A 20,465-nucleotide genomic window follows, 5' to 3' on the forward strand; every position below is an offset into this window, starting at 1 on the left:
CTTTCGAAATTAAGCTGCTTTGCTACAAAAGTTGAGTTTAAGCACCTTGATCTCCCTGATTTATTCTGTATCCACACACCATGTTGTACAGAAGATGTGGAATCAGCTCCTTCCAACCTTTTCCATGAGAAAATCCAATTTTAACTGCTGCTCTGACTGGATTTATTGACACCTTTGCCTTTGTTTAAACCCACAACAGCAGCAAAGGGCCCAGCCTCTTGTAAAATTCTGTGGTTTAGAGTGGCTGTGAGCCACACAAAACTGTAGCAAACCCTAATTGTTGTGGGAAATGCCAAGTTTTCAATCTTTACCTTTTAGTACTAAAAACTGAGAGTAAATAAGTAAGATTCTGTCATTTCTTTCACTCCAGGATATTTTTCTTCCTGTAGCTGTTGCAAGAAACAGGATTTATTTCCTAATAATATGATCCTGCTGCAAGATCTACACTCAAAAGCTGCACTGAAGGAAAAAAGCTTACCGAAATTCACTGTCACAAACCCTGTGGAAAGACATTTAATCTTGATTTAATGAAAACACAGAGTGTTCTGCTACTCCTACACTGCTGTAGATATATTTTAAATGATGAATTTTGTGTTTTTCATAGCAAAACTAACTGGTCAGGGCTCAGGCTCAGCTCCTGTCCTGTGCCTCTGGCTGCATTTCATCACTTCCAGTCCTCACAAAGATGTCAACATTCCATGGCATCATCACAGCTGGAGAAAACTGGAATTTATTTATGAGTAACTGGAACTCGTTTCCAAATAAAATCTTTATTGGGATGAAAAAGACTGAGGGAAGCATTAAAGACGGATCTGGAGGAACCAGGAATCTGTTCTTTTTAATGACACCAAAAACGGATGGATCTTCTTTTGCTCACGATCAGATAGTCATGGAATCATGGAGTGGTTTGGGTGTGAGGGGACCTTAAAGCTCATCCCATTCCACTTTCCACCATCCCAGGCTGCTCCAAGCCCTGTCCAGCCTGGCCTTGGACACTTCCAGGGATCCAGGGGCAGCCAGAGCTTCTCTAGGAATCTGTGCCAGGGAACAATTCCTTCCCGATATCCCATCTAAATCCACTCTCTGGCAGTGGGAAGCCATTCTCTGCGTCCTGTCCCTCCATCCCTTGTCTCTCCAGCTCCCCTGGAGCCCCTTTAGGCCCTGGAAAGGGCTCTGATCTCTCCCTGGATCCTTCTCTTCCCCATGTGAACACCCCCAGCTCTCCCAGCAGAGTTTTCCCAACCTTTAGAGCATCTCCACGGGCGCTCCACACCCTGCGCTGCGCCCTCAGCCGTGCCAACACCTCCCTCCACCCCCCCAAGCCCTGCCGCGACCCCTCTCCATGTCCCACATCCCTACAGGAACACCTCACCAAGGTCAGAGCCACCTCCAGCATGGGAGCGAGCGCCAGCGTGCCGTGGAAGAGCGGGATGCAATCCACGAACAGCGCGGGCTGCGGCGGCCGCGGGGCCGGCGGGCGCTCGGCCACCAGCAGGCCGTTAACAGCGCAGTGCGGGTACTTGGCGCCGTGCAGGACCATCTTGCAGTAAGCCTGGGTTGTGAGCTTCATGGTGCCGCTGCCCGGCCCGGTGCGGCCCGGTCCCGCTGCCGGTCCCGGCCCGGTGCGGCCCCGCAGCCGCCTCACGCTCTCCCCGCCCGCCGCCAAGCGCCGCCGGCTGTCGGAAAGCGCCGTAAAGCGCGGCCGCTTCTACGACAGCGGTTTGGGGTGGATTTGGGGTGTGTGAGGAGGATCCCAAAAATCCGCACAGGGTCCTAAAAATCTGCGGAGGGTCTCAAAAATCCGCCGAGGATGCCGAAAATCCGGGGGTCGGGGGGTGAGGGGCAGCACCGAGCAGTGCGGGCTGGGTGCTGTGTGTGCCAGCGGTGCCGTGGAATCGGGTTGGGAAAAACCTCTGGGACCATTGGGTTGGGAAAAGACATCTGGGATCATCCAGTCCAGCCTGTGACCCATCAGCTCCATGTCATCGTGAATCATGGAATAGTTTGGGTTGGAAGGGGCCTTAAAGCCCATCCACTTCCAGCCCTGACACCCTCTCCCATCCCAAGGGGATCCAAGTCCCATCCAGCCTGGCCTTGAACACTTCCAGGGATGCGGCATCCCAGATAATAAAGGGAAAGGGTTTCTTTATAAAATGTAACACCCCAAATTACTTCGGTGGTGCCTTAGCCACATTTGTCCCTAGCTGTCACGCTGATCCCTCCCTGTCCAACACCTGGATACTCTCGGTGCTTTTCCCCTCCTGGTTTTGGGCTGGTACTGGGCTCCAAACCTGAAACCCTCTGTCCAGTTCTGGGCCCCTCGCAATAACACTTTGAGAGTCTGGAGCGTGTCCAGGGAAGGGAATGGAGCTGGGAAGGGGCTGGAGGATCCTGAGGGAGCTGGAAAAGGGGCTCAGCCCGGAGAAAAGGAGGCACAGGGGGAACTTCTGGCCTCAGGCTAGGCCAGGGGAGGATCAGGGTGGACAGCAGCAGGAATTTCCCCATGGAAAGGGTGCTCAGGGATTGGAAGTGCCCAGAGAGGTTTGGAGTGCCCATCCCTGGAGGTGCCCCAGGAATTCCTGGAGGTGGCACTCAGAGCTCTGGGCTGGAGACAAGGTGGGGATGGGTGACAGCTTGGACTCTGTCACCTTGGAGCTCTTTTCCACCCTCAAACATCCCGGGATTTTAGGAATCCAGGATAAACCTCCACAGGCGGTTCTCCCGCATCCCATCATCCTCCGCGCGGGACCGCTCCGGCCCGGCCCGCTCGCTGCCCGCGCTCCCGGCGTGCCTCTCGCTTCCGGCCGCGGCTCCTTCCGGTCCCGCCGCCGTAGAGGACGGTCGCCAGGTCGTGGGGCTGGGACGGGCCGGGAGGAGCCCGGCAATGGGCTGGCAACGGGCCGGGAGGGAGAACGGAGCTTCCCCGCCTTCCCTATCCGCGCCCGGGCTGACGGGGCGGGGCGGCGCGGGCTGGGGGCTCGCGGGGAGGGCTGTGAGGGGGGAACGCTGCGACCCCTCTCGCAGGTTCCAGCGTGTCCGTGCGGGGCTCTGTCCCCGGTGTCGCGACATGTCGGGCGGGACTGAGGTGGCAGTCAGGGAGGGCAAGGTCAGGGGCAGACAGCGGCTCCTTGCGGGAGCTTGGGTGGCTTTGGGCTAAGATGGGGTCACTGGAGGAGCTCGGATCCCGTGTGGGTGGGAATCCCTTCCCTGGAATGTGATCCCTGCTGAGGGGTAGTTGCAGTGGCTGTGCGATGTGCTCGGGCTCGGCTCGCTTGAGGCTCCTGGAATCTGCCCAGGAGTGGTTTATTTTGGAATTACAGCATCCTAGAAGGGTGATTTGCGTAAGGGAACGTCCTTTGCTTCGGGTGCAGGAGGCTCGGGTTCAAAACAGGGAGAGAAAGGCTCATCTAAGTCAGTTCGGTGGGAGAATATCCCACTAAGTATCCTTTATAGCATGGAGTGATCTGCTGCCCGTTGGAGAAGGAGCAGCAAATCTTTAGGCCGTATATATTTTTTAAAACATAATCTCGTGGAAGGTGTTCTTATTTCACCTTGGGCACTGACTGTTGTAGCCTGCCCCTGCAGGATGTTGGCTTCCAGAGTGTTCAGCCTGGTTGGGAGGAGATCCATCTCCACCTCCCTGTGCCTCAGGGCACATGGACATGGTGAGTCCCAGCTGCTGGGGGGACAGGGAGGGAATAAAACAGGGACTGGAGGGGAGGGAAACAAAAAGCTGCTCTGTGTGGAGTGTGAGTGAGGAAAGGGTTGGGATGGAGGGAGCTTGGAGAGGTGGCAGGAATCACAATCATGGCATCGTTCAGGTGGGAGAAGAGCTCCAAGGTCACAGAGTCCAAGTTGTCCCCCATCCCCACCTTGTCTCCAGCCCAGAGCTCTGAGTGCCACCTCCAGGAGTTCCTGGGACACCTCCAGGGATGGGCACTCCAAACCTCTCTGGGCACTTCCAATCCCTGAGCACCCTTTCCATGGGGAAATTCCTGCTGCTGTCCACCCTGATCCTCCCCTGGCCCAGCCTGAGGCCGTTCCCTCTGCTCCTGTCCCTGTTCCCTGGGAGCAGAGCCCGACCTGGGGCTGTCCCCTCCTGTCAGGGAGTTGTGCAGAGCCAGAAATTCCCCCCGAGCCTCCTTTTCTCCAACTGAGATCCCTCAGCTGTCCCTGGAAATGGGGTGAGCTTTAAGTTCCTTCCCAGTCCATCCAAACCCATCCTGTAATTCCATTTTTATGCTGTTAGAACGTGATTCTTTCTAAACTCTTCACCCCCTGGATTCCTGCACTTCTACACTGTCGAGTTTTGCGTTGTCACCAGCCAGAGCTGTTTGTGCAGGCCCTTGACCGGTGTCCCTGTGTCCCCTCAGCTGGCGTGGTCAAGGCTGAGGATTACACCCTGCCAGCCTACGTGGACCGGCGGGACGTGCCCCTGCCCGAGGTGGCCTTTGTGAGGGACCTCTCTGCGCAGCAGAAGGCGCTCAAGGAGAAGGAGAAGGCATCGTGGAGCGCCCTGTCCGTGGATGAGAAAGTGGAATGTAGGTTTTGGGAGCTCTGAGGGACCTCCCAGAGTCCAGCAACAGCACAATTTTCATGTTCAGTGGCATGAAATGGGTTGGGTGGGAAGGGAGCCTGGAGATCATCTCATTGCACTAAGGGTACTCCAGGGTACTCCAAATCCCAATGTCCAGCCTGGTCTTGGGCACTTCCAGGGATTCTCTGGGCACCCTGTGCCAGGGTCTCCCCACCTTCACAGGGAGCAATTCCTTCCCAATATCCCATCTAAACCCACTCAGCTCAAAGCCATTCCCTTTGTCCTGTTACTCCAGGCCCTTTTCAAAAGTCTTGTGACAGCTTTTTGTTCCAGGCCATGCTCAGAACAGCTCTTCATCCCTGTTTTTCCCAGTGTCTTGTTGAGCAGAGCTGATCCATGAAGGAATTTTCTTAATTATGATGGAGCTCCTTGTGTACTCCATGATTTTTATTCCCAAGATCTTTGGTGCTGGGACAGGACATGAAATGCCCCTGCTGTGGCTTCTATTCCATATCTGAGGTCACATTCAGCCATTCCTTCCTCTTCCACAAACCTAATAATAATAATAATAATAATAATAATAATAATAATTTTTATTCCTTGATTCCCATCTGCTTTCAACATGCCACGAAAAGAAAAAAATCTCTCCAATGCAACAGCGTGTCATCGTTAGAGCAGCTGAGTGAAGTGAGCCACAAACACAAATGTGGATTTGAATGTTAATAACCACTCACTCTGTCTCATCTTTTCTAACTCCTCTCGTGGTATGAAGGGAGAACCTGCTCTGGGAAATGTCTAAAACTTTGTGAGGAATTGCTCAGAGCACTCCAGATTTTCTGTTGCTTTGGATTTTAAATTCCTGTGGTTTTCTGTAGCAGCTGAGAAGCCTTTTGGGCTCCAAGCATTCCTGTTGGAATTATTTGTGCTAGGAAGCTTTGTGCTAGGTCAATAACCACACTTGGAATTGGAGGGGAGAAAGGAGAACTCCCAGTTTTCCTTCTTTCAGGTCTGTACTGTAACTTGTGCCCAACTTTAGGATAATCTGTAAAATGGAGACTAAAATTGATGTGGGGATGAAACAACTGATTGGCTTTGGTGTGTGCTAAGCTTAATTTAACATCCATCCCCTTTTGGGCAGCCTCAGGCTTTGTTCACCTACCTCTGCAGAGTTCCTGCTCACCTGCAAATCCCAAGAAAAGTTAAAAGAGGATTTGATACTTTTTTTTCCCCAGTGTATCGGATGAAATTCAACGAGACCTATGCAGAGATGAACAAAGGGACAAATGAGTGGAAAACCATCTTGGGGGGAGTTTTGTTCTTCCTTGGTTTCACTGGACTCATCCTTATCTGGCAGAAGCACTTCAGTAAGTAACTCTTCCATGGAGAGTGGGATCAGGAGATGCCTGATGGGAATTCTGTGGGGTGGAATGGTTTATGGAACAGCCAGAACAGGGACTTCCAGCAGGAGCTGTGTGTTAGTCCCTGGAAACTCTATTCTGGAGTTGTAATGTGTGGGGACGTAGCAGAAAATATTCAGGAAGCTGACTCACAGAAGGGGAGTGGAGCTTTGGGAGGACAGGAAATGGAAGGGAATGAGATTCCTGATCCCAGAGCTTCCCCTCTTTTGCTGCCTTTGGAGTGAACATTTGGGTTTCTGCCACCTTTGGCTGCATTCCCAGCTAAGGATCTGACCTCCAGGGAGCCTCCAGCTGCCGGGAGGCAGAGCAGCAGTTAAAGGAGCTGCTCCCTGCCTTGAGGCTCCCAAAAATAGGAAAGCAGGAAGCTGTTATCTTGGTGATGAAGGAAACCACTGGAGAATCCATGTGGGAGTGTGGTCTGAGCTGGATGCTGCAGCAGCTGAAGGCAGAGGGTGGAGATTTGAACAGATCACAGAATCACAGGCTGCTTTGATTTGGAAGGGATCTTGAAGATGATCCCATTTCACCTCCATCCGTGGACAGGGACACTTCCCACCATCCCAGGTTTGTCCATGCCCCATCCAACCTGGCCTTGGACACTCCAGGGACAGGGTAGCCACAGCTTCTCTGAGCAGCCCCTGCTCCAGTGGGATGAATACAGGGGGGAAAGAAACCTTTTATTTGTGAAACTTAGCCCAGAATTCCCACCTTGCTCACGTGGCATGAGGACAGAATTCCATCATTCCCTTCCCATCCTGCAGTGTACGGCCCCACCCCGCACACCTTCTCCGAGGAGTGGTTGTCAGCTCAGACCAAGAGGATGTTGGACATGAGGGTTAACCCTGTGGAGGGCATCTCAGCCCAGTGGGATTTTGACAAGAATGAATGGAAGAAATAAAGCAACTCAGTGGAAACCTGCTCTGCTTGAATATGAAATGATTCCATCACCTGTGTGTGACCTCGTTGCTTGTTGTACTGGAACACCCTCTCCACCTCCAGAAATGCTAATAAATGTCTGGTTAACTTGAGAGGTGCCTGTTGCTGGTCTCTGGATGGGTTTGTTTGGGGTGGGACATTGGGTTCTTGAACAGGATTTTTTTTCCTGGCTTAATGTTCTCAGGGTCAGGAAAGCTGCTGCCAAATTTCTCCCTTCAGCTGAGCTGGTGTCTCCTGGACTCAGCAGGTTTTTGTTCCAGGCCATGCCTGGAACAGCTCTTAATCCCTGCTTTTCCCAGTGTCTCTGTGAGCAGAGCTGATCCATGAAGGAATTTTCTTAATTATGATGGAGGTCCTTGTATGCCCACATGTGGACATCCATAGTTTTTATTCCCAAGATCTTTGGTCCCTCTGATCCTTGCCCCTCTGCAGATTAAACCCAGCTTGGATTTAAGTTTGCTGTTTTCCTGGTGGGACAGGAAACCATCAGGAAACTTGATATTGTGGTTTAGGAACTGTGGTGGGGGTCTCAGCCACTGACTGGCCCCTCTTTCCCTTCCACTCAAAAATTCGGGATGGTTTTTAAGGTGAGGTAATTTGGTGGGAATTAAACAACGAGCTCCCCTTCCTACACCTGAAAAATCCCTAGAGTGATAGATTTATCTCTGGGATGCTGAGAAGGATGAGGGTGACAATCCCAGGCTGGTGATGGCTGGAATGCTGCTTTTCTCTGCTCTTTGCACACCTGCCTCTGGCAGCCTGGTGGCACTGACCTGGGTGAGGAACATGGAGCTGCCAGGAGTTTGTGCCTGGAAAATTGGTGTTTTGGAGCAAATCCTGGAGTTTCAGTGCTGCTGGGATAAGGGAGTTGTTCCTCCCAGAACTGTCCTTCCCAAAAGGCTGTGGAACCCCAGGGAGGCCAGGAGAGAAACCTGAGCCTTGCCATGATCCGAGATCCTTATTTCATCCTCCCCCTCCTGGCACCAGCCACTCTCTGCTCCTTTTCCCTCCAGAGCAGCAGCAGGACCCCCCAGAGCAGCCTGCAGGTGAGCCGAGTTTGCCAGGGCTCTGCTTGCTCCCCCTCCTGGCATGTTTCCCTTCCTCCTGCTCTTGGAGAGGGTCAGATCTCACCACCCTCCCTGGGAATTTTGGGTGTTTATTTGCAGGTAGCTTTGGAGACTGAGCAACCACACGAATCCTGATCCTGGGGAGAGAAAATCCATGGGGAGTGGAATGAGCAAGGTACAGGGGGACAGTGGGATGGTGGCGAGCATGTCCTCTTCTTCTGCAGCCCATGGATGCACTTCCCAGGTCCCTAAATACAACTATCTGCACGTTCCCCTTTCCCACACCCCTTTGGAATTCCAAGCACTTCAAGAGAATTAAGTAAACAAACAGGGATTTATTTAAATCCAAGGTTTATATCCAAGGTGAAGAGCTCAGTGTCTGCAGGTGTCAGAAAAGTGACAGCTGGCATTAAATTCTCATCCCTGGGGTGGTAAAACCTTGGCATTTTCATCCTCAGGAATAACAAGGGTTCCTGCACACCCCCTTTCCACCCTCAGGGTGTTCCCCAACAACGGGGGAAGTGTGGTTTCAGTGCTGCTTTTTCCTCCAAGGCTGGAGGAGGGGATCGATTTCTGTTGGTGTCCTTAAATAACCACTTGGAATGTGAGTCCTCCAGTTTAAAATTAGACTCTGGGACAACAGAGAGATCAGATCAGGGCAAACTCCCTCTGCATTGCTCTGATGTGGTTTAACACCAAGCACTGACCCCCTGTGAACTCAGCCTGACAGGCAAAGTGGCTTTTACAGCCCCACAGTGCCACCAAACCTTTTTGGGGAGCCCAGGCTGTTGTTGCCAAGGGCTGGATTGGTGCAGACACTTTTGTAGGATCTAGTTTTGGGCTCCGTAAGATGCAGGGCTATGCATTCCCCTTCACAGTTTGTGCTGTGCTGAATCAGGTGTTTGCACCCAGGAATGGGCTGCGGTTCAGCTGGATAGCACCCAGTGCTGTTGAAAACCCTAAAACTCCTCCAGCCAGGGCTCTTCTGCCAGATGGGCTCCAGCAAGTCCACTGATAATCAGCTCTGTCTTTCCATGCCTTTGGAAATGTTCTGGTGGGTTCTTACACTCCTTAAACACCCTGAGCTGTCCCATTTCTCCTTCATAACCCTGCAGCAGTGAGTTGGAGACCGAATTTGCAGCCCTGACATCTCTTAACTGCAGTAAATATAAATCCTGCTATAAATAGTATCCATCCATCCATCCCCAGCTGGCAGATGCAACCTTTGAAACTCCACAGGATCACATCCAAACTCCTCCCATTTCTATGCTGAGTTTTACTGAGCTCTGCTCTCCAGAGGGGTTTGGGCTCAGCCTTTCCTGGTTGTTTTTGAAGATGATCCATGGATTTGGGTGCTTGGTTTGGCATGGCCTGGGGAGTTTGGTGCCAGGTGTCCTGGTCCTGCTGGAACCAGACCTGGAGCTCATATCCACCACATCAGATGTACCTCGTTCCCAGTGCCATCTGAATTCCCTCTCCTTTTTGTCACCTCCCAGATTGTCACCGGCCTCTACCTCGGGAATATTCGTGGTAAGTGTTTTTCCTTGCCCCTCTGTGGTGTTGTGGGATCCTTGGGCAGCTGGCAGGGCTGGAGGATTCCTCTCCTTGGCAGCTCCATGTGCTCCCATCTGAGAATCTCAGCTTCCAGAGCTGCCCCAAATCCCCATCCCAATTGCCAGTGATCCCAGCCTAGCCCAGGAAAGGGATGCTCCACTGGGAGCTGTGGTCAGCAGCCGTGCTGGAACACCAGGAAATTCATGGCATATCTGGAAACCTCCTCAACAGCAAGGATACAACAGCCTTTTCTGAGTTACCAGGACAATTTCTGATTTTGGGGATGGCTTTAGGACCCCGCTGAGTACCCAGCACATCCAAGGGGGATTTTGCTTGGAAGGAGGTGTCCAGTCTTCTTCCCTGCACCTTATGGGATGAAAGACAGTGGGAAGGGCTGGAATGGGGTCAGGGGTGGGGTGTGATGGCTGTGGGTGGCTGGTGGGTGCCAGCAGGACAGGTAATTCCCACATGGCTCCTATTTCCAGACTCTGAGGACCATGAGAACCTGCTGAGGAAGGGGGTGACCCACATCCTGTCCGTCCACAACCGTGCCAAGCCCGTGCTGGAGGTACGGGGGGGGGGGGGGGGGGGGGGCTGGGGACCACCCAAGGCAGCAGGATTTGGGAAGGGACACCCAGGAGCTTCTCCTGACCTGGGGAGAAGCAATGCTGGATTGACACCGATTTGCACCAATTTGCACCGAATTGCACCAATTTACACCAGGCAGTGCTGCCCAAAGGGGCTCAGCGATGGATTTGGGGAGGGGGCAACGGAGCGTTTGGGGCATCACTCGGTGGTTTTTGGGGGGCAGGCGAGGCGGGGCTGGGCCCGGCGGGTGCCCGGTGCTGCCGGGGGGTCCCCACGAGAGGGCGGCGGCGCCCCGCGAATGGAGCCCCGGCGGGGATGGGACACAGCGGGACTCGATCCCGGAGCTGGCACCGCCTGCTCGGTGTCCCCGGAGCGCTGCGGGATCCTGGTTGGGGAAACTGAGGCAAGAGGGAGCTGCCCCGGGATGATGCCAGAGGTGTCGGACAGGTTGCTCGCGCATAAATCCTGCCCGGATGGTTCCATGCGCCAGGAGCAGCTGTGGGTTCGGGTACCAGGATGTGCGAGGAGTGAGGGGCACGGCCATGGGGTGCTGGATACCTGATGGGGGACAGGGACACCTCCCACTGTCCCAGGGTGCTCCCAGCCCCAGTGTCCAACCTGGCCTTGGACACTTCCAGGGATCCAGGGGCAGCCACAGCTGCTCTGGGCACCCTGTGCCAGGGCCTGCCCACCCTGCCAGGGAACAATTCCTTCCCAATATCCCATCTAAATCCACTCTCTGGCAGTGGGAAGCCATTCCCTGTGTCCTGTCCCTCCATCCCTTGTCCCCAGTCCCCCTCCAGCTCTCCTGGAGCCCCTTCAGGCCCTGCCAGGGGCTCTGAGCTCTCCCTGGAGCCTTCTCCAAAAGAACCCTCCCAGCTCTCCCAGCCTGGCTCCAGAGCAGAGGGGCTCCAGCTTTTGGAGCATTTCCCTGGCTCCTCTGGACTCTCTCCAGCAGCTCCACATCCTTCTTGTGCTGAGGGTCCTTCACTGCAATGTTGGGTTGCTGCAGAAAGGGAATGGGACCACCAGGACCCCTCATCCTTTTTGGGGCCACCATGGGGAGGGAACCCCAACAAAAGCCCAGTGGGAGCCTTTCCCCTGCTGAGATGTTGAGTAATGGGAATGGGACAGAGGGCCACCAGGAAGGACAAATGGACAGAGCCACAGGGAAGGACAGACTGCTTGGGGCTGGTGTCGGGGCAGCAGCTGCGGCTGGTGAGCACGGGGCTGGGCCAGATGGGGAGCAAAGCCCACGGAGAGCTTACAACATGGAGCAGAGCTCATGGAGCGCTTACAATGGGGAGCAGAGCACACTGAGTGCTTACAACGGGGAGCAGAGCGCACAGAGCACTTCCAACATGGAACAAAACACATGGAGTGCTTACAATGGGGAGCAGACCTTGCAGACCACTTACAACATGGAGCAAAGTTCACAGAGCGCTTACAACATGGAGCAAAGAATACTGAGTGCATCCAACATAGAGCAAAGCGCACGGAGCGCTTACAACACGGAGCAAAGCGCACGGAGAGCTTACAACACGGAGCAAAGCGCACGGAGAGCTTACAACACGGAGCAAAGCTGCGCAAAGGGGAAGTGGAAAGGCACGGGGGGGTTGAGCAATGTGTCAATCACAGCCCCCGGCCGGCGACCGCAAACCCCGGCGCCGCTCCCCGAGATGGGGACGCTCGGCCCCGTGGGGAGCGGGGAGCTGCTGGATTAATCCAGGGCCGGGAGGTGTGGGCTGGGGTTTGGGGTGAGTTGAGGTCGTTTTGGCTTCTCCACGGTGGATTTGATGGCGTGGTGGCTCTTCCCAGTGTGGGGACACGTTGGGATGGGGCCAGGCGTGGCGCTGTGGATGAGGTGATGCGTGGAAAGCCTGTCCATGCTCATCCTTCCAACGTGGGTCATTCCAGCATGGAATTCTCCCTGTGGCCATCCTGCTCTGCCCTCTCTTTCCTTAAATCCTCCGCATTTTCCAGCCTCCTGGGCTGGAGGGTGCTCCAAGGGGTTGGGCTGCCTGTGCCAGGAGGGACTTGATGGTGATGGGGCAATCCCTGGTGCTCTGACTGCAGGATTTCCCCCCTGTTTTGCTAAGAAAGGATTAAAAAAAAAAAAGAAACAACAACAACCCCCAGTTAAAAGGGATCTAAATTTAGCAGTGAACAGGGAGGATCGAGGAAGCGATGTTTTAAGGGGAGGAAAGCAATCTGACCTAGGCCAGCAGGCAGCAGATGATTTATAGGATATTAAAATGGATGGGGAGGAAATATCTCATTGATGAGAGTGGCTTTGTCAGTGCATGTCTTCCTGGTGGAATTTGGGGCTCCCTGGCTCTGTTTTGGAGGGCTCCTGAATATTTTAGTTGTCCCCACAGCCTGGCCTGTCCTGTGGGATTGAGAGGAAATTGCCTGGGGTGGGATGGATGCACCCCTCCACTGCAGTGGAGCAAACCCCAAAGTTGTTTTCAGCTTTTTTCTCCCCTCAAGGTCAACTGAGAAAGTGGAAAAAAAAAGAGAGAGAAATGGAGGATTTTGTGATTCTTGGAGGTATTTGATTATTATTTTATTTTGTATTGCAGGACATGACCTATCTATGTATCTCGGCCTCGGATTCATCCAGTCAAAATCTGTAAGTGATTTCCCATCCTTTTTCCTGCTGGCAGGTGTTGGGAAATAAAAGCTCAGGTTCTGTGGGTTGAAGGCTTAGTCTGTTAGTGCTGTGAAATTTCACATAATAGCTAAGCTTCCCAGAAGCTGGGGTTCATTTTTTGTGTGGTAAATAACATTTTAGGGCTTAAAAATCGATTTTTAATATGTATTTGCAGTCAGGAAATGTAATTTTTCATCAAGTTTCAGAATTATTCCACTGGGCAGGGTTGAAAATTGGAGTGTTAGAAAGATGATTTGTGTTGGTCTTCCAGGCTTTTTTTTTAAAAAAAGAGGAATTTATTAAAATACAATTTTTTTCACCATTAATTTATTACAATACAATTTTTTTTTTTTACCATATAAAGCTCACATGCTCATAAGTTTTGGAATGCTATTTTGGAGATGAAGCTGCTGAGAGGAGCTGGGAGGAATTCCCAGGATTTTGTGGGATGATGCTGCTTTGGGTGACTGGCACCCAATGAATCATCCATTTGCACCAGCAAATTAGCAAATCCATGGGATTTTTCTCTCCAGCCAAACCCTACAAAGCATCAAAACCTAATTTTCAAGGCCCTGCCTGTGGAGGTGCTGGTTTTTCCAGCATCCTTGGGAGCAGCCGTGCCTGGGGGTGGAATTCTGCTTGCTCATGCTCCCACTGAGCGGAAAGAGAAGCTTTACAAGAAAACCCTGCCTCAGCAAGAACTGGGATTTTTGGTTGCTATTTTTTCCCCTATGCTCATTTCTTTGCTTTTGTGGTGTATTTACGAAAGGGAAAAGGAAAAAAAAAAGAGAGAGAGAGGAGAGAGAGGAAAAAAATTAAGATAAGGCTGCCTGCAGGAAGGAAGAGTTATTCAAGAAACTATTTTCTGCTTGTCAGTTTATTCCTTGGATTTCACAATCCTGGTGAACTTTGTGTCCTGCTTGTGATTTGGGAGCTCAGTGTCTCTCAGCACTGCAATTCCACTCCCTGATCCCACGCTTTGAGGCTGGAAAAGCACAGGCGGAGCTTTCCCTCGGGGAAAAACACCCGTGGAGTGAGTGAGGATGGATGGGGGAGCCAAATTCCTTTGGGATGGGTTGGGACAGGGATGCAGGCTGGAGGCACGAGGAGCATCGTGTCTTTGCAAGCTAAGAACATTCCTGCTGGTCCTGCCGAGGGGCTGAAGGGGAGGACTGGGATCTGCAGGGTTTGGAGCTGTGTGGGCAGCACCTGCAGACCCTGGGGGATGTTGTCTGCTCTGTGAAGATCAGCAGGACAAGAAGGGAAATCCCCTGGGACAAGCTTTAGGTGGGGAAAATCCTCTCAAATGGTGATGCTCCATTTGCTGGTGGATCCTTGGACTGACATCTCCTTCCAGGAATGAGAGGCTTGGTATTTTTAGCCTGCTCATGACATCAGAGACTCCCTCATTTCTCCTTCTGCTCCTGCTCAGCAGAACCTCCTGCTATTCCTGAATAAATTCACATTTGTTTGGCTCCTTAGAAGCTGCCAAGCCCGGCGATCCCAGGGCAGAGCGAAGCGCACCCTTTTCCATGGGCTAGCAAAAGATGGAGGAGATTCTGGAGAGTTCCCAGAGGGAAACGGCTCCTTTGGCAAGGGAATAACAGTGGGAATAACTGTGGGAGGTCATGCTTGGCTTCTGAGAAATCAGGAAGGCTGCGTGGGCTCACACCCACCCTGTCACGCGGAGCAGAGGAAGTCCAGTGCCGGAGCAGAGGTGCTGCCAAAGGGACCCTCTTCTCCTCCTGGAAAACCCAGGGCTGGGTGGCCAAGGAGGCCACCAGCAGCACAAATGGCCAGAAACAGGTTTTCTGCCTCAAAACTGCACCAGGGCTCGGTGTGGTTGAGGGGATGGGTAGGGATGGGCAGGTTTTATTGAAGGAGAGGAATACCTGGCTCCGTGTGGGATCTCAGCAGCACAACAGCTCCTGGAATCCCATCCATGGGTAACAGGAGGGATGTGTGTCCCCAGAGCCTGCCATGAGCACCCAGCTCTGTCCACTCAGTACACATGGAATTAGTTATCCTGTTTTCCAGGTCTCCATCAGGAAGCCCTGGCTCCCACCTGCCCTGTTTTGCTGCAAAATGCTCTGGTTTGGGGGAATGTGCTTCCCTCTGCTTTGCCAGCAGCTCCTGGTTATGCTTTTGGGAATGCAGGCAGCAATCCATGGACATGTCTGTGCTGTGTGCAGCTCTCTGCATCTTCCTGTGCTAGGGGGCAAAATGTCTCCTCCCTTTCCCTTTCTTCCCTTTCCCTTTTTCCCTTTCCCTTTCTTCCTTTTCCCTTTCTCCCTTTTCCCTTTCTGCCTTTTCCTTTCTCCCTTTTCCCTTTCTCCCCTTTTCCTTTCTCCCTTTCCCTTTCTCCCTTTCTCTTTCTCCCTTTCTCCCTTTCTTCTTCCCTGCTGGCATCTCTCCATCTCTCCCTAGAAGGGAGGCAGGTGTTTTTGGCACTGTTTGGGAACGAGGATATCTGCGAGAGTTTGTGTCCCTTTCCCTGCAGGCTGTGCCCCTGGGGCTGAGCCGGTTTGTCTGATGGCATGGCCCTCATTCCTTGATCCCTCAGGAAGCAGAAAACCCCCTGGGGTGTATCCCAGGTCATTTCCTTCACCTGACAGAGGAAGGATCTCTGCTCCCTCCCCATGCTGGTGGTCCCAGGGTGGTGGAAAACCCTTGGGAGTGACACTGGTGTTGTTTGCAGGGTGTCCTGGTGCCCTGCAGGGACAGCCAGCCCTTCCCTCCTCACCTGCTGCCTCTCTCCCTGCAGGCTGCAGCATTTTAAGGAATGCATCCAGTTCATCCACGAGTGCCGGCTCGGAGGGGGAGGCTGCCTGGTGCACTGGTGAGAGATGCTGTGACCCCCTCGTGCCCCATCTATCATCTGGGAGCTGGGAATGGGCTCCCAAAAAGTGTCCTTGGTGTTGAACATCACTGGGGAGGGGCAGGAAGGAGAGGAGGAGGCACAGAACAGCAAGGAGGGTCATAAGAAGGTCTTCACCTTTGGATCCATCTGTTTTTGGGAAGCTAAGTAACAATTCTCACCTTTTGGAGATTTTCTGTCCTTCCCCATGTGAGAACTCTTTACCTTGGGCTGGAATGAGCAACTCTCATAGAAATATCAAGGAATTGATGCCAACCTTCCTCTGTGAAAACTGAATCAAAACTCACCTGAAAAACCCCACATTTCCAATATCCAGGTGCTCATTTAAGAGCAAGCTTTGCTTTTGAGACGGGGTGGGATGAGACAAGGGGAAGAGAAGCAGGAACAATCATTTTGGGAAAGATTTCATCAGTTTCAAGGAACATTCCCAGGTATGGGTGGTCCTTCCACTGACCACCTGAGCATCCAAAATACGGGACAGGCTTGAGGGTTAGGGTTATCCCCTCCCACCCCATTCCTGCTCACAAGCCAGCAAGGGAATCTGCATCCCACGGGTGATTCCTGTGGGATCCTCCTCTCCCTGACGTGGCTCCTTGGGCCATCCCAGCCTGGCTGGGGTGTCCCGCAGCACTACCATCCTGGTGGCTTACCTGATGACAGTGACAGATCTGGGCTGGGACAGCTGCCTGGCTGCCACCAAGGCCGCACGCTCCTACGTCAGCCCCAACTCTGGATTCCAGCAGCAGCTGCAGGAATATGAGAGGACCCTGCTCCAGGAGGTGAGGTCCCCTTGGATATATTTTTGGAGGGGTTTTCAAGCAGGCAAAGCTCCTTTGCATGCTGCTGTTTGCTGGATTTTTGGGAATGTCATTTATCACCTGGGATTTGGGGGTTTGCGTACAAAGACTAAAAAAAAACCAGAAAATTTTAAAAAGAGGTGCCTCAATATTATGTGAGTGCACTTAAAAAAAGCTCTTGTAAACCCTAACTTGTTTTCTTGAGCTGGGATGCAGCGGGAGGGTTGGGAGAGCAATTTGTCCCTTGGGAACATCAGGAAGGAGCTGGGCCAATTCCCAGGAATGCAGCACGGAGAGGGGGAGTGGAGAAGGAGGAAGGCTCTTGTGAGGATGTCTGGGCACGCTGGGATCTGCCAGGGCTCCCTCTGCCAGCAAATCCCCGGCTCGCAGAGGCAGGTGACAGGCAGGAGCAAGTGTGGGTGGAGAAATCTCCTGTTTTCCCCCCAAAACGAGGTGGAGCTGCAGGTTTTGGGAGAGCAGAAGCACAGGCTGGATGGGTTCCCATCCCGTGCAGGGGAGGGAGGATGGAGCAGAGCCAAGCAGGATTCCAGCAGCTGGGAGAGCACTTAGTGCAGAGATCAGAGCTGCACTTTTGACCGGGAAAGGCCTTGAAAGGCAAAAGGAAAGACCTGAAAAAGAGAAGGAAAAGGTTTCTAAAAGCACAGCTCCCACCTGGCTCTCCAGCTGCCTCCAGCCTCCCACTCTGAACCGTGCTCCTTTTCCCATCCCTGGGATCCCAAAGTTCCCATGGGACACAGACACCTCTGCAAGGAAAGGGTAACCCTGGACAAGATGTGAACGAGGAATGTCACAGCTCATGTCACCCCTAAGCTCGGTGCCACCCTGGAGGCAGAGCCCTCCACCCACTGCAGCCATTGAGCAGTGGCCCTGTGGCAAACAGGACCCTGTGGTCCTTGTAGCCCTGCAGAGCCCTTGGAGGGGATTCCTCTCCTCCTGGAGGGGATTCCTCTCCTCGAATGAGGGAGCAGGAACAGCAGGTGATGCTGGCCCAAAGGCCAGCCCCAAACCCAACTCCAAGTTCCCTTCCCTGGGTGCTGTCACATGAGGGATGTGGCTCTGCCCCATTATCACCAGCTTGCAGAAATGCCCGTGGAGGAGGTTGGAAAATGCTCCAAGAGATTACAAAGCATCCTCGGTGCTGGAGATTCCCTGTGGGGCTTCCCCTGGCTGGGCCAGCTCCTCCCAGCCCTTCCCAGGCTCTGGCCATGGCTCAGCACAGCCCTTGGTGTAGGGTTTGTTGTGCCCTGCCTCCATCCCAGTTATTCCTCCTGCTCCCACAATCCAGACTGGGCTCAATGGACACCACAGTTTCCTCCCTTTCCTTTTAAAGGTGCTTTTCCATCACCTCACAGTTTTGCCAGAGGCTTTGCAATCCTTTCCCTGAAACACCCAAGGCACAGTCAAGTGTGGAGTTGCTCGGTTGCATTTTCCTGTCTGTGGGATTTAGCAAGAGCTGCCTTTTCCTTGAAACTCCCACTCGTGTTCCCTGTGATGTCAGCACTGGCCAGGGAATGGCCCTCGTGGGTGGAAAGCTGAGGGGGAAAAGCCTCAATCCTTGGTAGTTAAAACCTGTGAGGAACAGGTTGGACCTTCCGGGGATCCCCTGGGGCTGTGGTGCCTCAGTTTCCTTCATCTCAGGGAGCTCAGATGGGAGGAAGGAATGGGGAAGATGCTCCAGCCTCACTGCTGGAGCGTGCAGCTGTGGTTTCAAGCTGGCAGATGGGGCTTCTCTGGGCTGGAGGGATAAAGAAGGAAGGAAAGGACCAAGAGCAGCAGCAGGATGATGGGTGAGGTTAGAAAAGGAAGTCAGTGGGCAGAGACAAGACAGTGTGGATGTGACAGAACATTCTGTCACAGAATGATAGGCATTCTGGTGACAGACCTATCCCCCGTGGTGCTGGCACACCATGGCCAGGCTGCCTTTCCCCCTCTGCTGCCATCCCAGTGCTCCTGGCCTGGGAGGGAGGAGGAAGAGGAGGGCACTGGGTTGGGGGTCAGCACTGGAGGAAATGGGCTGGAACCACTTCTTGCTCTGGCTTTAAGAGGAAAGGCCTGGCAGCTTCCCCCATGTCCCACCTGCTCCTTCCCTCCTCCCTGGATGGTGGGAGCCAGCTCCCAGTCTGGGTGATGGGTGCTGAGCCTTGCTGGGTGCCAGGCGATGCTTCCCATGGAGCTTCATCCCTCTGGATGGTTTGTATAGAAGGGATGTTCCCCCCATGAGATCCTGGCATGGATCTTGCCCCAAATCCTGTCCCAAACCCTTTGGGTCTCACTTCCCAGGGGTTGTTTTCTAGCAAGGAACTCAGGTGACACTCCCTGAACAGGGATCTCCCTGCTTGCAGGTGGCAATTGTGTAACAGATGTGGCGAGTCCTGCTGTGGGAGAGAGTGGATTTGGGAAATCCACACATTCCCAGTGGAAATCCCCCCTGCCCCAGCTGACTTTCCCTGGCTGCAGGAGAGGGGGATACCACCAGGGTCAGTCTCAAATTTTTTCCCTTGAGGCTCATCGAGTGCTGAGCTGCCAGTCCTGCTGTCCTGCATCCCAAACTTTTTCTGGGAACTCGATGGCTCCTGCCCATTCAGGAGGCCAAATCCACAGTGAGGGAACCTCACTCCGGGGCTGCCAAGGCTGGGCAGCTTATGGGAACTGCTTCTCTTTCCCCCTGGATCCCCTGGCTGCATCCCATCCCTGTCCAAGGCTTGGATGCTTGATTCCTCTCTGCACCCTTTGCTTCCCCAGGTGCCCTCCATCCTTTTCTCAAGGTGTTTGGTGTTGCTGGCTGTGCTCCTACCACTCCTCCCAGAAATTCCTTGCTGGAGCAGCTGGTTCCCAGCTCCTCAGGGAGATGGCAGAGCCCTGGCTGCTCCCTGTGAGCCCCAGGCAGCTGGAATGGTGAATCCTGGCAGAACTGCCCCTTCCTGCCCACGCTCCTGGGTGCTGCAATTTGGGACTGTCTGGCTGTTTCCCCATCCCAGCAGTTAACGGGAACAATTTCTCTGGATCATCCCTTGCTTCCAGGCCTCAGCCTGCTGCCAGCTGGCCCCTGGCCACCAGGATGCTCCTGCCTCTGGAATAATTGGGAGCAGTGGGAGGAGAGGTTCTCCAGAACCTCCCCGTGGTAAGCGACGTGCTCTGACAACAAACTTGCCCCACCTTGAAAGGAACAACTCGGCCGTGCTGCTGGTGGGGAAAAAAAACCAAAACAAACCTTTGGGAAGCACTCCTTACGGGAATTCAGTCGCACGAGGAACAGCAGCAGCTTCTTGGCAATGAGAAATAAATAAAACTGCTCTCCCAGCTGCAGCCAGGGACTGTGCCAGGCTGGGGATGTGGGAAGTGCTGGGATGGGGAATCCACTGCATCTGCGGTGTGCTGAATGTGAGCTCCTGTGGGATTGGGACCTTCCTGATTCTGGATGTGCCTGGGGATCCCCCAGCCCTGCTGGGGTTGCAGCAGGAATTGCTTTGCTTGCTGCTTTCCACAGGAGCTGTCGCAGCCCTGCTCTCTCTCTGGGGTTTTTCAGCTTTTCAGGTCACCCTGACAAACTAAACTTTTCTTTTTCCTGGCAGTACCGTGCCTGGATCCGCCGGGATTATGGCAGGAACCCCTTCCAGGACCAGGAGGAGCTGCAGCGCTTGCTGGGCCAGCAGCAGCTGGGGAGCAGGGATTGCTCCTGGCTCCAGTCCCCAGCTCCCACCTTCCCTCCTCCCTGCCACACAGGTGGCACCGGTGGTGGCAGCAGATGGATGAACAGATAAGCAGTCAGGCTGTTCCCAGGCAGGCCCTGGGGCTTGGAAAACTCAGTTTTCCCATTGCCAAGCACCTCCAGGTATTCATGTCTAGGTCAGAAATCTGCCAGCAGCAGCGTGGGTTCTGGGTTGGAGCGGGGGGACAGGACTCACAGACCCCTCCTGTCAGCTGCCAGCTCCAGTGAATTGGTGACAGCATCCTGCTCTGTCCCATTCCTCCATTCCCAATGGATTACAGCCACTCTTCCACCCTCAGAGCAGCAG

At 53.6% G+C, this 20,465-nt stretch overlaps 3 protein-coding genes across 4 annotated transcripts in view; 2 read left to right on the forward strand and 1 right to left on the reverse strand.

Annotated features, from left to right (window-relative positions):
* The window catches only part of EMC8 (ER membrane protein complex subunit 8), a 6,276-nt gene extending 4,629 nt beyond the window's left edge, over window positions 1–1,647 (reverse strand). Inside the window, exon 1 of the mRNA XM_062499969.1 lies at window positions 1,373–1,647. Within this exon, the coding sequence (XP_062355953.1) occupies window positions 1,373–1,570 (198 nt within the window). The 5' untranslated portion in view covers window positions 1,571–1,647. The remainder of the gene's footprint in view (window positions 1–1,372) is intronic.
* A 1,160-nt stretch (window positions 1,648–2,807) lies between these two features.
* Window positions 2,808–6,983, forward strand: LOC134048260 (cytochrome c oxidase subunit 4 isoform 1, mitochondrial). Of its 2 annotated transcripts, none has more exons than XM_062499933.1 (5): window positions 2,808–2,848; window positions 3,586–3,665; window positions 4,374–4,541; window positions 5,770–5,901; window positions 6,717–6,983. In XM_062499933.1, the coding sequence occupies exons 2-5, from the start codon at window positions 3,587–3,589 to the stop codon at window positions 6,851–6,853; spliced, it is 516 nt and encodes a 171-aa protein (XP_062355917.1). In that variant the 5' UTR covers window positions 2,808–2,848; window position 3,586; the 3' UTR covers window positions 6,854–6,983. The 2 variants fall into 2 exon arrangements, with proteins under 2 accessions (XP_062355917.1, XP_062355918.1); XM_062499934.1 differs by having other exon boundaries at window positions 2,830–2,848; window positions 3,573–3,665.
* Window positions 6,984–8,112: 1,129 nt separating this feature from the next.
* On the forward strand, window positions 8,113–20,429 carry LOC134048370 (dual specificity protein phosphatase 22-A-like). Its single transcript, XM_062500102.1, has 7 exons — window positions 8,113–8,133; window positions 9,455–9,488; window positions 9,998–10,080; window positions 12,683–12,732; window positions 15,518–15,592; window positions 16,239–16,410; window positions 20,022–20,429. Exons 1-7 carry the CDS (start codon window positions 8,113–8,115, stop codon window positions 20,208–20,210), a joined length of 624 nt encoding a protein of 207 aa, XP_062356086.1. The 3' UTR covers window positions 20,211–20,429.
* Window positions 20,430–20,465: the final 36 nt, after the last annotated feature.

This window comes from Cinclus cinclus, chromosome 11 (genome assembly GCF_963662255.1).
Source record: "Cinclus cinclus chromosome 11, bCinCin1.1, whole genome shotgun sequence".
Taxonomy (NCBI): domain Eukaryota; kingdom Metazoa; phylum Chordata; class Aves; order Passeriformes; family Cinclidae; genus Cinclus; species Cinclus cinclus.

Excerpts from the sequence above, each read along its gene's own strand:
- LOC134048260 (XM_062499933.1), top strand. The coding sequence starts at position 3,587 with ATGTTGGCTTCCAGAGTGTTCAGCCTGGTTGGGAGGAGATCCATCTCC. Across the intron at positions 3,666-4,373 it reads CCTCAGGGCACATGGACATG|CTGGCGTGGTCAAGGCTGAG; the intron begins GTGAGTCCCAGC and ends GTGTCCCCTCAG. Across the intron at positions 4,542-5,769 it reads CGTGGATGAGAAAGTGGAAT|TGTATCGGATGAAATTCAAC; the intron begins GTAGGTTTTGGG and ends TTTTTTCCCCAG.
- LOC134048370 (XM_062500102.1), top strand. The coding sequence starts at position 8,113 with ATGGGGAGTGGAATGAGCAAG. Across the intron at positions 8,134-9,454 it reads TGGGGAGTGGAATGAGCAAG|ATTGTCACCGGCCTCTACCT; the intron begins GTACAGGGGGAC and ends GTCACCTCCCAG. Across the intron at positions 15,593-16,238 it reads GGAGGCTGCCTGGTGCACTG|CCTGGCTGGGGTGTCCCGCA; the intron begins GTGAGAGATGCT and ends GGGCCATCCCAG.